Raw genomic sequence first — 16584 nt, 5'->3', positions numbered from 1 at the left:
ACAGGGAGATGGTAGAGAGAAGATCAACTTTTCAAGGTAAAATATTGGGTCAGATCTAGTTTATTGTGGAAATATAGATTAAATGGAACTGAAAATTTCATCCAAAAAAAAATGTAACCGAAAATCGAAACTCCATAATCAAAAGGAAAGATAAAACTGAAACAAGAATATAGTTAGCTTTCATATTATGCCAATTGAGTTGCAAAAGACCTCATTCAACTAATACTTCTTAGTTCTTATTATACCTTGATGACATCCGCATGCCAAACTGTTTCTGAGATTTGTATGTATCTAATTATGGTCTAATATAGTTGGACAGAGAGAGAGAGAGAGGATAAACCCAACTGACTATTTCAACAACCCCAACCTTTTTTTTTTAGGATTAGCTAGTAAAAAAGTACATCCTTATATAGCTCTGAGGCAGGAATGAGTTTCCAAACTTAGCAGAAACCAACCTTCCATCCTCTTAACTTCCCTATAAATCGAACTCTAACATTAAGGTAAATACAGCACCTAAATCTAAGACAAGGGAGAAGGCACCACAAGACGAGAAATGGTTCACAGGAGGGTAGCAATAGCCTTTGTCTTCCTAATTTTGATTCTCTCCTCTGCAGAACTCGAGGTTCATCAAAACTGCTTCTGTGAGTGCATGAAGAGTTGCATTCCTCTCGTCATCGCAACCCAGGAGCAATGCACGACGGAGTGCGACACAGCTTGCGCGGAAGCAGGATTTCCTGGGAAACCCCAAGGAGGACTAGAGTTCTGTAAGAAGCTAGAGAGCTAGCAAGAAGAACATCTTTGCTTTGATTCGTTAATCTAGTTCTTTGACATCACAATTTTGAAATGTATTTCAACACCATAGAATCTTACCTGTTACATTTTTTGCAACTTTGCATATAACCACATAAGTATTAGTTACTCTCTAGACATATTTGCAAGTCAGACTCCTACATTTTCATGTGCATAAAAAAAATCATATACTTCACAAAGAATTGCTGATCCTGCAAAAGCTGCCATGCAAAACTTGGAGATATACCTTGTGCCATGGCAATTGCATGAATTAACAAACAACACTGGCAATTTCCAACATAAAGAGCAATAACTGCTTAAATTTCGATGCGAAGAAAATCACATACAGAGATCAACAAGTCAAGAAAGAGAGTACAGTTCTAGCAAAGCAATATTAACTGTTAGTATTTTATACATCGGAGTCTTTTCATCTATAATAGAGTAACAATCTGAGTCCCAGTGAGTCTCGTAAGACAAAATGTTTTGCAATCAGACAACAAATTCATTCCATAAATAGCAAGTAATTCCATCAGAAATTAATCTCTTCCCATTCATGACGGAGCAGAAGCTGTTAAAAATTCCTTGCAGAAAATCCCTGAAATTCCATTATCTCTTTGACTATGGCTAATGATCAGGCCCTTTTTTCGGATGAATCGTTTCCACAAGGGCTTCGATCTCTTCCTTGGCTCTTTCAAACATATTTGGACCTTTAACTTTGTCAACAGGTGTATTCTCATCGATGTCATTGCTTGTGCCATGAGTTTCCCTCTCATGGATCTTCTCCTCTGCAATGCAATCCATAAGCAGTCAAATAAAGGATTGGAAAAACCATAAACTAATAAGGAAGATGGTCAGACTACCATCTCATGAAAAAAAAAAAGGCACTACCAAAATATTCAGAACCTGATTGCAGATCATCTATAGTAACATGTAAAAAAAATGAAATTAGAATTAGAGACCTAGGCCATGCAAGTTTTCCAATATGTTGCAAGGGAATTGAAACTGGAACGAGCTTGTAGATGAAAACTAAGACTAGCAACCTATTGTATTCTCATTAGTAAGTGCCAAACTTGATGTTACAAAGTTCTACTACCTAAGCACACACAACTCTCATACATTTACTAGAGAGTAAAGAAGAACACTGAGCAGAACAATAAGAATGGACAAGATGGATCACTGTAAAAATTGGAATACGCTTTAAAATTTCATTAGAACAGAGAAAATTACCATCTTTCTTTTCATGATTGTGCTCTTTCTTTGAGTGGAAAGTCTCGACAAGAGCATCGATCTCTTCCTTGGCTCTTTCAAATACGTTTGGGGCTTTTACTTGATCGGTTGGTGTGCTCTCATCAATGTCATCACTCCTACCATGAGTCTCCCTATCATGAGTTTGCTCCTGATTCATAATTGCTTCAGTTTCTTCTTTCGCCCTCATTCACTTCGCTATCTGACAGACAAACAACTGAAGAAATCTAGTCTATCGGAAATGAAGATTTGAAGAAAGTATGAAAAAGAAACGGAAATCTACCACCCTCATGTAATCGTTCTTTGAAAACCCCAATAACGATTATTACCATGAGATATTGAGAAAAAGACGGAGATCATTCGAAGAAAGAGTAGTATGGGATTCTAATTCTATTGGAAAGCGATGGAGAAAGAAATAGTTCTGGATGAGGATAAGCTTACCTTGTTCCGATTCGTTTTCTAGTAGCGAGAGAGTGGCAATTACCAAAGAGGGGATCTAACTAGTAAATAGAGATTTGATTTGTTTTTTAAATTAACGCAAACAAAAGTTTAAGTACGGGCCCGATAAGGCCCAATTAGAGCATAATGGATCACTCACTATTCGGCCTTCGAGGTAATATAATCCGCAGCCCATTAACTCACTAACCTACTCCTTGTCCTTGGAGATTAATCGGTATCTATTTTAATAATTTTGAGATAGAGAGAGGGAAGCACGTCCTCAAATTGTGAGTGGTATTTGCTGACATGGTTGGGACCCAATGCCAATATAATTATATTATAAGATCAAGGTTTGGCCCATTCAAAGAAAGTCTAAGTCTCTTAGCAATCTAAGTTGCCATGCTTTGAGAAACCATTACTTAGTTCGACGTGATCATTGAATTGACTAACACAATCATTACTCCACTCCTTTGTTAGACAGAGAGATCGAATTAAGCAAAACATAGGGTGTTAAATGTAATTATCCTACCCCCCCCCTTCCCCTTTTCTCTATTAATAATGGTTACAAAGTTAATCGCTTGGGTGAAAGAAATCCATCAGCTGAATAAAAATAAACATAAAATAAATCAATCTTATACTAAATCTCTCTTGACTCTCTTCCTCTCCTCTTTATTATTCTCTCTCGCGGTTGCTTCCTCTCCTCTTCTCCTCCTTCGCATTCCTTTGTGATTTTACCTGTGATGACGACGAGTTCGGATTCGAAAGAGAGCAAGAAATTGCCCCCTTCCCTCGTCGCCAATCTCCAAAGCGTCTTGATCGGAAGAAGAGGCGGCGCGGAAGCAGATGAGAAGGAGGAAGCCGGCGATCCTAAGCCATTAGAGGAGGAGGACGCCCAGGTTTCCTCTTCCTCCGCTGACTCCACTGAGCCCGACTCCAAGAAGCCCGTAGTTCTTGTCACCAATGGCGATGGGATAGGATCGCCGGGGCTGACCTCGCTTGTCGAGGCCCTTGTCCGCGGTGGGCAGTGCGATGTCAACGTTTGCGCTCCCGAATCGTGAGGGCTCTTCTCTTTAATGGAAAAATCTTCCATTTACTTGTATTAGTTTTCTTATTTTCGTCTTCTGTTATGTTGTTAATCGAAGTCTGGGATCTTGGTTTCTTTCTACTGCTGGACAATGGGCTTTGTGATCTGAGTTTCTTCTGTTTGATTCTGCGGAGAAGGGTTGAAGTTTGAGTTTGTCCCCTTGCCTTCTTCCCTCCTTTTCGTGTGGGATTTGTTGCTTATTTATGTTGTGATTCATTGTAGTTTGAGTTATGCTTAACGATTTTATAGGATATTAGTGGTTATTTCTCATTTAATGTTTTAATTGAAAGGAACAAGTCTACTTCTGGTCATTCCGTGACAGCTTATCAGACCGTTGCAGTGACCTCTGCAGAGATTGCTGGTGCTAGAGCTTTTGAGGTGTCTGGTAAGATTCATTTTGCTGTCTGTAGGTTTTATTTGTCATGCTTGTTTCTCTCATTCATATTTATCTTCTGTTGTCTGTACTTATAAGCCGACTTTATCTAGCCAAAATGGTTCTTCTTATTGATGGCTGTTACAAATTCTTTTGTATAAACAGGAACTCCTGCTGATTGCGTTTCATTAGCGTTATCTGGGGCATTGTTTTCTTGGTCCAGGCCAGCTCTGGTATGTTCTTGGCCTCGAATTACTATAGAGGTTGAAGTTAATTACTACATTCTATTTTTGTAATCTACAATTCTTTAATCTTGGCTTCAGGTCATCAGTGGAGTAAACAAGGGAGCAAATTGTGGTCGTCAGATGTATGTGCTCAGTAATCTTACCGTCGTGTTCATGGCTTTAGTCTATTAACTATGTTTCGCCTTTTATTTAGATGATCGGAGGTGCTAAATATTCTGCGCTCTTATTAATATGCATGCTTAATTCATATTTGGCTTAAAATATCTTGAAGTTAAATTGTGTTGTCTTTTGTGTTGTTATTCAAATCTGCACCTTCTCATCTTCATGTATATTATATAGCTTCTATTCGGGGGCTATAGCTGGTGCTAGAGAGGCTTTAATGCATGGCGTACCTTCACTGACAATCTCTTTGAATTGGTAAATCATACTGGTCATCCCATTGAATTGGTCAATTCTCGTAATCTTTCCTTGTTTGCTGATATTTATTGATGGTGGAAACTATTAATTTTTAACTAGGAAGAAGGATGAAAGCCAAGAAAGCAATTTTGAGGATGCAGTCAATGCTTGTATACCATTAATACATGCAGCAATTAGGGATATTGAAAAAGGACTTTTCCCTAAAAGCTGTTTGCTGAACATTGGAATTCCTTGCTCCCCTTCATCAAATAAGGTTTGCATCTTCATTATAGATTCATTGAGTTCTAAATCTAGGAACTTAGTGTTTTCATCATTGTGTGAATTAGTGATTTGACTGTGTTTTTTGTCAGCAAATTTTATGACATTACTCTTCTTTTTCTTCATGTGATGCATCCTTTTGCGTGTAAGAATATTCGGTCATCAGGACAGTAAGTGTAACCACTCATTCAAGAGGGCATGGATATAGGCTTTTCACATATGTATCACATCTGTAGATATCATAGAAATAGTATGTTTTGCCAAACAATGATAGCACCAGGCCCTAAAGCTACATAATTAGTTTTCCTCTGAGTTTTTTTTAAAAAAAAAAAGAATTGTCATAATGTTGAAAGTTGGTTAATGTTGGGCGCATAGCTATCTTGGATTGCTTAGTATTGGTCTGACAAGCGATGCTTGTATTCCTATGGGTTTATTAACTTAGCATGACATCTCTCCATGAAATGTGCAAATCTCTTGATCCTCCTTTTGTGTTATCTTAATTAGCCAATTTAGTTTTATCGTTGATTTAGATATTTTTATCCTCTTTGGCAGGGCTTCAAGTTGACCAGACAGAGCCTGTGGAGATCTGCTCCATGCTGGCAAGCTGTATCAGCAAACAGGCATCCTTCTGCTGGTCAGTTCATGTCTATGCATCAAAGCCTAGGTGTTCAGCTTGCACAGCTTGGTCGGGATGCATCTGCAGCTGTTAGTATCCTACCATACTCTATGGCTTGTATGCACTTTTTAAGTTAGGTTATTGAGCTTTCATAAGCAGTTCAGTTCTGAAGTTGAAATTTTCTTTTCAGGGAGCAGCACGTCGTATTAATGCTCAAAAGAAAATTGTTGAAATTGAATCAGTTGCAGCAGCTGGAAAACAAGAGACTCGAGAAGTGGTGAAGAAATTCTTTCGTCTAGAGGTACTTTTCTATTTCAAACTTGTTGATTTAAATGATACATTAGTATGTTAGTAGGCTTTGCTGTGAGGGAAAGCTGATCAAGAATTTATAGGTCATATTTAGGTTTTTTATTCAATAATGCATATATGACCTATAACTTGTATAGGGCTCTGTTTTTTCCTTTGAGAATATACACATTGACTGATGGTGTCAATTCACTATGTTGTCTTTTAAAGCTTCCTCTTATGGAATCAAGTTTATGAAGTTATTTTGAATTCTTCTGTTTACATTTTACGCATCAATTAGATTTTGATTGTCTGGACTTCATTTTTCCCCCCTTTTCTTTTGATCTGTAGTTTCTTGAAAAGGAGCATGAAAATTTAGATGAGGATCATGACTTTAGAGCTTTGCAGGACGGCTTTGTAAGCTCTCCCATCCTTTCCCTGCCTCCTCCCTGGTTTTTTATGCTTCTAGCCAGCTGAATATTTTTCTCTTGATGCTTTACAGATATCTGTCACTCCTCTAAATTTGCAATTACATGTGGAGTCTGACATCCAAGCCTCGGCCTCGGGTTGGCTTTGCTCAGTGCTAACAGGAGGTGAAGAAGCTCCATGAAGTTGACTAACATTGTTGTTTTAACATGTATACTTTGATAGGTGGGTGTTTTTCATTTATTTATTTTTTTCTTTTCCCCAGTTTGGGTTGTTCTCTCCATTCTGTTTGTTAATTATTGACTGTTCTTTGTACCAAAAGAAACCCATGCTTGGCCCCTTTTTTAATCTTATCAGCGGCAGCATGTGGCGAAAGTATGCAGCCACCCTGCCCCTTGGTTGTGATTTCTTGTTTGAATAAACATCCTCAATGTGAAATTCGATTTGCAAGGGACCTGTGCTTTACTTGGTTGTTTTATAGTTTGAGATGGTGGTTTCATGATATAACTTATCCTTGGTTATGATAAGTTGTCCTGACTTTAAATTTGTGGAGAGTGAAACTGCATCCTCACAGGCGGCCACTTAGTTTCCTCGCATTGCTAAGATTTGTTTTTCTTATGTCCTTGCAATACTATTATTTTATTATGAGTAAATTCCTGTTCCTCTTAATCTGATAAATTACTTCTAGGCTTGCAGTTTAGCTTTTCCATGAATTAGAATGATTGTTAGCTTCATTCCTCAGGGATATCTTTTTCTATTTGATTGAGAGAAAACTCGGGCAAAAGCTACTCTTTGAACTCCATGGAGTAAAACAAAGGCTTTTTTTTGTCTTCAGGTACATCACTCACTTTTTAACCCTTTTTTGCCATACCTAGTTTTACCTTTCTCAGATGTCTCCTCTATCTTATATCTGAACACCATTTCTTGTTAAATATGTCTACTGATTGCTATGGTTTAGCTTCCCTTCTTGTTTCATGAACCAAGTGAAGTTGTCAACGGCGGTTTTAGTCCTCTCATTGTCTTTTAGAATTTTTTTTTTCTTTTCTGAGTAATTACTCTTTTGTCTTTTAATTGGACTTTGGCATATTATGTTTAGCTCCCATTATTGTTCATGAACAGTATATAAACCAAATATGATTGACATTGTTTATGTTTCTTTGCATTAAACATGTGTTAAAGGCAGAAAAAGAATACGTATCTTACAATAAGGCACGCAATATAATTTAGGGATTTTTATATAATTGTCAGCCAGCTTTGAAAAATAATATTTCGTTAGTTAAATCTAACTAATCATGATTAAAACACACCTTATCCAAATAAGACTATATTACGTTTGCATAAATTATGAAAGTTTGTTTAAAAGCTATCCTAACATTATACATAATATCATGGGTGAAAAATATATCCTATTTTATGTGAAATAAAAATTGGTGATAAACGTTTTACACTCTAAACTTTTAAAAAAGATATTTTAGTCATTTTATATATATATTTATAAACTGTAATGATAATTTTTAGGAACTATTGAAAATTAATCATACTGGTAATTCTAAAAGAATCAGAGAATTTTAGTGTCAATTCTGAATATTTTAGAGAAAATTATGGTAATTATGATATTTTGAAAATTTTCAGTGATAATTATGTAAATTTTTTTTTATAATTTAATTTCCTCATAAGGTAAATACACAGGTAATCCATTTTCACAGTAATACGCTTATATATATATATATATATATGTGTTAACTTTTCTCTCTCATAAGCTCATAATTTAATGTTCGTAAATAATTACATGTTAAATTGTCACATTATCGAAACTGTATGTTGAAATCTAATATTATATCTTATCTTTGAGCGTCGTATTTGCACCGATGTATTTATTGTGTCAATTCGACGGCCGGATTATGGCCAAAAAGGAATACATATCTCCTGCAGCAGTAGAAATAAGGTTCACAATGTACTAAAACAGCGTTTAGGGGTCAAAACTATTCATAGTATGGTCACTACATTTTACGTTGACCGCATACTGAACTCTCCTTCCCTCTTTCGAGCTGTAGCCTGTAGTTGTTTCCTCGGTTTTCAAATAAATGCGGGTAAACAAATATTTGATATCTGTATTCGTATTCAAAAATTATATCCAACTATATGTATCCGAGTTTTTATTAGTATCTAAATTCGTATCATAGTCTTTTATTTTTGTTGAAAAGTTTACCCAAATCTAAATCTGTACTCTGAGTCAAATAAATGTTGTCCTCTCCCTTTCCATCTACTTCCTCTGCCTCATCTTCAGCAAATTTCTATGGGTTTCTTACACTTCCTTGTCGTCAGGCCTGCCCTTAGTGGTTAGTTTTATTCCTTCCTTCTCGCCATGGCTCTTCCTTCAGTGCCAGATGCGATAGTGGTGGTGTTGGGTCTAAGTAAGAGTGGGTTTGAAGGCTGGGTTTCTTCACCCACCTCTTTTCTTTTTCTTTCCTTATTGTCGATATTTGGCAATGGGTTTATAGGCATTGCATGTCCTACTTTTATGTGGTTTTATTGAAACCACAAGGCTTTGGCCATTTTATAATTGTGTTTGCTTTTATTGAGTTTGTTAAAGATCTTTTGGCTCATTTGCTGCGCTTCTTCTATAGTGGTGCCAATGATGATCAAGTTGGCAATCATCTTAGTTGTGCTTGAAAATTTGCTTTGCTTGTCATTTATATGATACTTCACTTTATTGTCGTTGTGTTTAACCAAGTGTGAGCTTGTGTCCTAGGATAGACACCCTATCTACCCTCCTATTTGTATATCAAATTTATAACATAACGTTGAAGATTAATGCATTGATCAATGCACAGTTAAAAAAAAAAAATTAAAAAACAAATACTTTCACTTGAAACTAAAAGCCTAGAATTATCTAATACTGCTTTTATTTTATTTTATTTTTCCTCGAGAGCATGGGTCTGTTCAACCGAGTTGTTGTACGGTCCAAATTTGTGCTAGAAAAAAGAAAAAAAAAAGGAAAACAAAGAATCTTAGAATTTGAAATGACAATCAATGGTATGCATTGGCAGTTTGACACGCATCTGATGTACTACACTCTACACTGAATCAGACTGCATTAGAATCTCATCCCTTCCTTCCTGTCAAGAACCGGCAACAATTAACATTTATAAATAAAAAAACTGGCAACAATTATAAAACTTTTAAAAGAAAAAAATTGATTATATGCGTATATTTCAATGGATTTTGATGAGTTGGATGAGCTTGTCTGCTGTTTTGTCCATATCCTACTCGGCGGTAGAATAACAGCAGAAGATGACAGACAGTCACAGATGCAATTCTAAACTATTAAAACCCAAACTTTATTTTAATCTCTCGCAGCCCCCACAAACTGTCATCAACAACATGATGGCTTCAAAAAGCTGCAATCCTTCTCCAGTTTCTTACTACTTCTTTACCCATTATGTTTCTATTCTATGCCTGCCTGCCTTCCTCTAATCTACTCTAAATTTTAATCTTATTATCACCTCCTCCTATTATTCTATTGCTATTTGCTATTGCCAGCCTTTAATAATGATCTGTATCAAATTATTATAAGAGCTGTAAAATTTATCCTATCAAAAGCATTTTCCATGTAGTACTATTTGATATCCCGAGAGTACTTTGGGATAAACAAAGTTATTCGGTCGTACTACTTTATCCTTGGATAAGTAGAGCAATCAAACCGACCATATGCTTATCCTAAAAAAACTCATTGTAGTTGAATGACCAATTACCAATCAGATAAAATCTTATTCTACTCTTCAAGCTTATACTATTATTATGGGATAGCAAAATAAACGGGGCCCTTAGATGTGACATATTCTAAATAGAATTATCGATTGAGATTGGGATTGAGAACAACTGCGCAATGTAGTTGCACAATCCACGTCGTAATCAACTTTAAATAAAAGTAAACAATGAGAAGAAGGAAGAAAGAAAAGGCATTCAATTATTCAATACAATGGAGTAGTATTTGTATACAAGAGTTGGTATGCAAACTATATTAAAGAACAGGTGAAATCTAACACTCTGGCCATCGCCTGTGTATATATATTTTATTTTTGGGTTGGCGAAGAAAAGAAGATAAATGAATAAAAAAAAATTAACACCTTTTCAAATTGGCTTCAAAAAGAAGAGCATGAACACGTCAGATGTTGAGTTCAATCAATGAACCAATCATGTCTATGAAGACATGATTGTGGAAAGCTGAGTAGCAGAAGTGATATCTTTTTGCCATTTCTCCCTCTCAAGAATTCACCTCCCCTTTTCTTTTCTGTAACTGTTCTTTTTCTTTTTCAATTTACCCCTTGCAGGACAGAGTCACCTTCAATTAAACAACAGCTTCATCACAGTGTACGAACTCATTATACTATTTACCAACTCGGAGCATTAAAGTTGTCTCTTTGTAGACATTACAGTAGCTTGGATTAGATACCCCTTGTAAAACGAGAGAGAGAGAGAGAGAGAGAGAGGGGAGAAATGTAAATTTCCAAATATGATATAGAACAGAGGAAAAGACAGAAAGTGCAACATGAGAGATAGTGTGGGTATTGAATATGAGTGGACAATTGCACACTTGCTAGCTTCCCTCATCCACAGACAGCTCTCTCTCTCTCTCTCATCCTTTTCCTTTCCTTTTTTTTTTTACTTATAAATGCTATGTTATTTTATCCTATTTTGTCTTGGTTGGCTTCTTTTATCCTCACTGGTGATGTGAGCTCTATTGCCATTCGGTTCTTCTTTTGTTCTCTTCTTTTCTTTACCTTCTCATATGGGTCTCAGGTTGAACCTATGGAGAATGGAAAGGCACTTGTCTCATAACTAGTTGCTGTAGGTTTTGAAGTAGTTCCACTTGCTGCTAGTCTTTTTGGGTTTCAACTTGAGATACAACTTTTTTTTTTACTTTCCACTTATCTGCGGTGAGATGATCAAACTGTGTGTTCTTGTATTAACCTTTGAGTAGAATTGTGGGCTCCCATCATGATAGATGCATGGTGTTGTTAGGTAGTGCTTCCAGAGTCAAGCTTTTGATATAGTTTGGTTCTTTTCCATCAGTTTCTCCCCTTTGTTCCATTCATTAGTAGTCTTGTGGAAGGGGTTGGGAATTCAACACCACCAAGTTGTGGAAGAGAGAGAGAGAGAGAGAGAGAGAGAGAGAGAGAGAGAGAGAGAGAGCATGTCTAACCTCACTTCAGCATCTGGTATTTCCACTCTCTCCTCAAACCAGCAAGCCTCTTTTGCCTCTCCAAATCCAGTTCCAGCTAAGAAGAAGAGGAGCCTCCCAGGGAACCCAGGTCCCAAGAAATGTTAAATTTCTCTTATTATAATTTTTTTTCTATATCTAAAGTTCGTTGTTATTTTGGTTTGTTTAATTTTTGGTTTTGGAACACAGACCCAGATGCAGAAGTGATAGCACTTTCCCCTAAGACTCTCATGGCAACCAATAGGTTTGTGTGTGAGATCTGCAACAAAGGTTTTCAGAGGGATCAGAACCTGCAGCTCCACAGGAGGGGCCACAACCTGCCATGGAAGCTGAAGCAGAGGACAAACAAGGAGGTGAGGAAGAAGGTATACATCTGCCCAGAGGTGTCTTGTGTGCACCATGAGCCCTCTAGAGCACTTGGAGACCTCACTGGGATCAAGAAGCACTTCTCGAGGAAGCATGGGGAGAAGAAGTGGAAGTGTGACAAGTGCTCCAAGAAGTATGCTGTCCAATCTGATTGGAAAGCCCACACCAAGATTTGTGGCACAAGGGAGTATAGGTGTGATTGTGGAACTCTTTTCTCAAGGTAATAATTTATCTTAAAACATCTTCCCACAAATTTCAAATTTAAAGAAGAAGCTTGAGAACAAACAACAAATACACCATGTGACTGCAGATAAAGTATTTAAGTTTCCTTTTTATTATCCTTTTGGACTGTTGTGAGCTTTTTGAGAGGGATATCCTCATATCCTCTCCTTTTTGCTGCTGCTTTACTCTTTTTTTTTTTAGTATTTGTATATGCTTCAAGTTTTCTTCTTCTTCTTCTTCTGCTGCTGCTGTTGTTCATTGTGTTGTCTTTGCTGGGTGATGCAGGAGGGACAGCTTTATCACCCACAGAGCTTTCTGTGATGCATTGGCAGAAGAGAGTGCAAAGACTACTACTATGTCAGAAGCAGCAGCTATTGGAAACCTAAATCCTCTCCCCTTCTCTCAGCCCACACAATCACATGACTTCTCCTTACAACCACAGTACTCTAACTTGGTGACCACTACTGAGGCTACTAATAATACCACCAACAACACAAGCAACAGCCATGGCCTTCAAGAGCAGCAGCAGCAGCAGCAGTACTTGTCCATGAAACCAGAAGTCCCTCCAATATCCACCTCTCTCAACCACGCAGACATGTCTCTTCTCTCCATCTACTCCACAAGGTTGAACCCTGACCACTTCCCACCACTAGAGCACGGCCAGTCTCCACATGCCTCTTCCCACTTGTCAGCCACTGCATTGCTCCAGAAGGCAGCTCTGATGGGTGCAACTATGAGTAGGGCACCATACCATAGCCAGATGGTAGGAGCTCATACTAGCTCAAGTGCTACTGGTGGGTTTGGGTTAGGATTGAGTTCAGATCATGAGGTTGGTGGTGGGAGTGGCCTTGGATTCCAGGACATGATGGTGTCATCTCTCTCTTCTGCTTCTCGTATTGAAAGGTCACTGGAAGGGGAGGTGAATGGAGTAGGGAACATGACAAGAAGCCATGGGAGGAATGAGGAGAGAGGAGGTGGGGGTGATGATTTGACAAGAGATTTCTTGGGTCTAAGAGCCTTCTCACACAGGGAGATTCTTAACATGGCAGGGTTGGATTCTTGCATGAATCCTTCTACCTGTGACCAGCCTTAAACAAAAGGAGGAACTACTGTTCCATGGGTGCTTTACTCCATGGCAACAGGTATGAATGGCCTTTCCTTTTTGGACTTCTTATACAAAAACCAAAAAGAGGTTCATTGTTCATTGTGCCTCTCTCTCTCTCTCTCTCTCTCTCTCTCTCTCTCTCTCTCTCTCCAGAAGGGACGGTAGTATCTTTCCACACCTCCAATAATTTATATGTAGAGTAGCAATAAATTGCAAATAAATTTTATTGGCACTTGTATATTCTAATAATCTGGCAACTTTCTTTTGGTTGAATCTAGGATTTTTTTATGTCATAAAGTCAATAATAGCTAGCTCAAATTATCCTTCAAGCTACTTAACTCAGAAGGGTTTTAGGTTAATATTAGTGTTTTCTTATGCTTAATTAATTCTTACTTTGTCTTAGCTTGCTATAAAATGGTGTGCTGTTGAGATCATTATCCATTCCCAGTTTCTTATTTTCAAATCATATGAGATGAATCCGTAAATTAATTTGTCTAGCTTCTTGCTCCACTATTTAATACATAAGCTACTGACACTAATCTTCCAATTGCCTAAATTAATAACTGGAAATTATTTAATGATGGTATGTTTTTAATTCTTGGTTAAATAAAATATGGTCTTCTTGTATTCACATTTATTCTAAGAAATATACTAGTCTCGTTTATTTAGATGAAGCAATCTTGTCTTTAACTTGGAACCATTTATCTGGGATATAGTGCAACAACTATAATCTAAATGTTTCATCGTTTTTGTTGCAATTGGAATGTTATTCATTATCTACTATAAAAATCCAGCTGCTATAATAGAGAAATACAACATCTAATGTTTATGTTCTTTATTCCTCCCAAGCATGATTTGTTGAAGAAATTATTACTGATGCCAATTGAGTTTTTGCTTTCCTTTGTATAATTTCGTCTCCATTTATAGCTGAAAAATAAAATCATGGTTGAGGTTCAAGTTGCAATCTACAAAAAGCTTTAAGAAAGCTTTGAGTCATTCCCACATGCAGATAGATGTCCAATGTGTATCCTGGAGGAGATTACTTGCATTCCTGGACTTCTTTTAGGTATTTTCTAGGTAGGACTTACTCCATCACATCCCTTAAAGCTCTTCAAATCTTTTTGTATTCAATTCTCTATCGATTTAATGTTTATAATATGGTTTCTTTTAAGTTTTAGAGAGTTTAGCTTTATGATAGTCTTCCTTTTTGTTCAGATTACTTAGTATTAATATAACTTATATACTCTATGATCAACATTTGAGGTGTTCATTGGTATGGCCTGCTGGTCCTTACTACAAATAGTGATCAAACAGACTGTGAAAGGAGTCTTTGTATAGGGATCTGAAAAGGAGCAGGACCACGAAATGCATTCAGAAGTTAATGAGAGAAGAGAGAGAAATCTAGATAAATTTAACCTATTGTTGCTGTGCTTGTATTCAACCTAAGTAAGTAGATGGAAGATATGTCAGCAACTAATAATGGTCAAAATCCTGGCTCCTATTCAAAAGCCTTTTTGTTATGTATTGGATCATAGGGACACAACAATGCATGGCAACATTGACAAGGGATTGTAGATGAGGAAGTGGACTGAGAGATGAATCACAAGGTGCAAATGGTCAACCCAATTCTGGATACAAAATTCATGAGTTCACACCAGAAGGGTCTAAAATTCGTTAGACTAAAATGAGCAGTTACTATCTTAGCTCGGAATTGACTACCGTTAGGATGCAATGCTTTCAAGCAAACAATAATGCTGAGGGAGAGGGACACAACAATAATGTACCTAAAATAGCATTTCCTAGATGCATTAATATGATACAAGTTAAAGTGGTGGGTATTAATCAAGCTATATATGCAATAGTAATTCGTTGATCTATGATAAGAGAGAAAATAGACAATTAGAAATTCCAACTTGGATAGACACATAGTACTGTTGGCATAGTGTTAAAAGGAGGATTTGGTCCAGGCCTTGTAGACCTAACATGTCTCCAATTTCAAAAGCCTTGCTAGCTAGCACTATCCAATTCCCAACTCTTGAATATTCCCTTGGTGGGGATGGGGGCCTTTGGACAAGGAAAGTTTAACAAGAATGTTGCTGCTTGTTTAAGAATGTAATTTTTTTTCACATTTAAGACCTTTCTAAAAACTTAAAAATTAATTTCCTCAGGTTAAGATATATATATATATATTTATGTGTACGTACAAGGAAATAATAGGTTTAAGCCCATCAATTTATAGCATGAATTGCTGCAATGAATACCAATGTAAATTTATCTTTGATGCAGTGACCTTATATTTGAGGAATAAAAGGAGCCTAGGATTCTCTCTGGTCAGAGGGACCCACCCCTTTTTGTTTTGTCTCATGCTACCTAATCCTATCTCCTCCTGACGAGCTTACATGGAAAGGCTGCTAAGGCTTTTAGCCAATTATTTATGCCATTCTTCTTGTGTGGGGTTATAAGGGGGAGAGATTCTACTTCATCCGAGCTGTAAAGCCTTCTACGCGTATTGGTGATGGGGAATTAGAGCTGTGGATGTTTTGACTCTCCAAAAGCTTTGTCGGACTGCAATCACTGCTAGCTCTCGAATTTCAAATCTCTGTATAAAAAAAGTCAACAGCAAGGGCAAAGTCATCATCAAAGAGGAGACGGGTCTTTCTCAATGTTTTCTAAACAAGGAATAAAAGAGGTTCAAAGTAAGTATATGATGTAATTTTCTTTTATGTATTAAGTGGTCCTAATATTATCATTGCGTTGATATAGAAGTTTAATTACCTGCTTACCTTGATACATCTCCCATGGTTGTGCCCATGGTCTTCCTTCTTCTCCTTCCATGTCTCTCCACCCTGGATTGAAGAGGATGATGAGTAAGTAGTAAGTAACCCGCACGTAGAACGCTGCATGGTCGTCATCAGTATTACGAGGGCGCGTGGATGGATATCATTATGAGGACGAGTACAAACTAATTGGATATCTTGTACGGTAGTAGTTGATCAGATAAAAAGACATGCGACGTGGATAAGACTAAGCATGGACATGTAGTATGGCCATGCATAAGAGCTAGAACAAGTAGATGATAAGAAGAGAGGACATGACTTTGATACGCAGTTATCCGATAATAAATTCATTGATTCATAAGATATGTAACCCGGTTTGGTTGTGGAACAAGTATTTAACTTATTCCAGAATAGAGAGGTTTATCTTAGTACACCAACCAAACAGCAATTTATCTCCATGCTAGTTAATTAATACTTACTTTCTCATCTCCTCTTCCATCCAATACTTTATATTTACTAACAAAATCTAATTACTATTATATCTTCAAAAAGAAAACATCACTTTAATCAACTATCATTTCAATCACATTGACATTTTATTCATACATTACAAAAAATATTTTAGTCGTTTATTAAAATATCTCTACTTTAATAATTAGACCATGATAATAGTTTATAATCAAACACTATAATAATTTATACTAATATAAACTT

The 16584-nt window shown here is 36.9% G+C and overlaps 3 protein-coding genes across 15 annotated transcripts; 2 read left to right on the top strand and 1 right to left on the bottom strand.

The window, feature by feature from the left end:
* Positions 1 to 1080: 1080 nt before the first annotated feature.
* On the bottom strand, positions 1081 to 2528 carry LOC140788963 (uncharacterized). Of its 6 annotated transcripts, none has more exons than XM_073138520.1 (3): positions 2476 to 2528; positions 2017 to 2236; positions 1081 to 1574 (listed from the first exon to the last, which is right to left on the bottom strand). In XM_073138520.1, the coding sequence occupies exons 2-3, from the start codon at positions 2222 to 2224 to the stop codon at positions 1414 to 1416; spliced, it is 369 nt and encodes a 122-aa protein (XP_072994621.1). In that variant the 5' UTR covers positions 2225 to 2236; positions 2476 to 2528; the 3' UTR covers positions 1081 to 1413. The 6 variants fall into 6 exon arrangements, with proteins under 6 accessions (XP_072994621.1, XP_072994618.1, XP_072994620.1 ...); XM_073138517.1 differs by having other exon boundaries at positions 2017 to 2251; positions 2476 to 2516; XM_073138519.1 differs by having other exon boundaries at positions 2364 to 2476.
* A 522-nt stretch (positions 2529 to 3050) lies between these two features.
* Positions 3051 to 7326, top strand: LOC140788648 (uncharacterized). 3 transcript variants are annotated; one of them, XM_073137999.1, is made up of 11 exons: positions 3111 to 3526; positions 3847 to 3941; positions 4095 to 4162; positions 4253 to 4296; positions 4514 to 4591; positions 4691 to 4844; positions 5402 to 5554; positions 5656 to 5766; positions 6102 to 6167; positions 6253 to 6401; positions 6919 to 7326. In XM_073137999.1, the coding sequence occupies exons 1-10, from the start codon at positions 3213 to 3215 to the stop codon at positions 6358 to 6360; spliced, it is 1191 nt and encodes a 396-aa protein (XP_072994100.1). In that variant the 5' UTR covers positions 3111 to 3212; the 3' UTR covers positions 6361 to 6401; positions 6919 to 7326. The 3 variants fall into 3 exon arrangements, with proteins under 3 accessions (XP_072994099.1, XP_072994100.1, XP_072994101.1); XM_073138000.1 differs by lacking the exon at positions 6919 to 7326 and adding an exon at positions 6534 to 6626; XM_073137998.1 differs by lacking the exon at positions 6919 to 7326 and having other exon boundaries at positions 3051 to 3526; positions 6253 to 6626.
* A 3569-nt stretch (positions 7327 to 10895) lies between these two features.
* Positions 10896 to 16342, top strand: LOC140788647 (zinc finger protein GAI-ASSOCIATED FACTOR 1-like). 6 transcript variants are annotated; one of them, XR_012109049.1, is made up of 6 exons: positions 11236 to 11491; positions 11590 to 11986; positions 12274 to 13130; positions 14021 to 14170; positions 15380 to 15789; positions 15951 to 16342. XR_012109049.1 is itself a non-coding variant. In XM_073137996.1 (4 exons), exons 1-3 carry the CDS (start codon positions 11374 to 11376, stop codon positions 13079 to 13081), a joined length of 1323 nt encoding a protein of 440 aa, XP_072994097.1. In that variant the 5' UTR covers positions 11236 to 11373; the 3' UTR covers positions 13082 to 13130; positions 15380 to 15883. The 6 variants fall into 6 exon arrangements, 2 of the variants coding, with proteins under 2 accessions (XP_072994096.1, XP_072994097.1); XR_012109052.1 differs by lacking the exon at positions 15951 to 16342 and having other exon boundaries at positions 11223 to 11491; positions 15380 to 15883; XR_012109050.1 differs by lacking the exon at positions 15951 to 16342 and having other exon boundaries at positions 14103 to 14170; positions 15380 to 15883.
* Positions 16343 to 16584: the final 242 nt, after the last annotated feature.

Source organism: Typha latifolia, chromosome 5 (genome assembly GCF_019914945.1).
Source record: "Typha latifolia isolate L0001 chromosome 5, TyphaL0001v2, whole genome shotgun sequence".
Classification (NCBI taxonomy): domain Eukaryota; kingdom Viridiplantae; phylum Streptophyta; class Magnoliopsida; order Poales; family Typhaceae; genus Typha; species Typha latifolia.
Note: the sequence above shows the minus strand (reverse complement) of the source record. Positions and strands in the feature narration are given on the sequence as shown.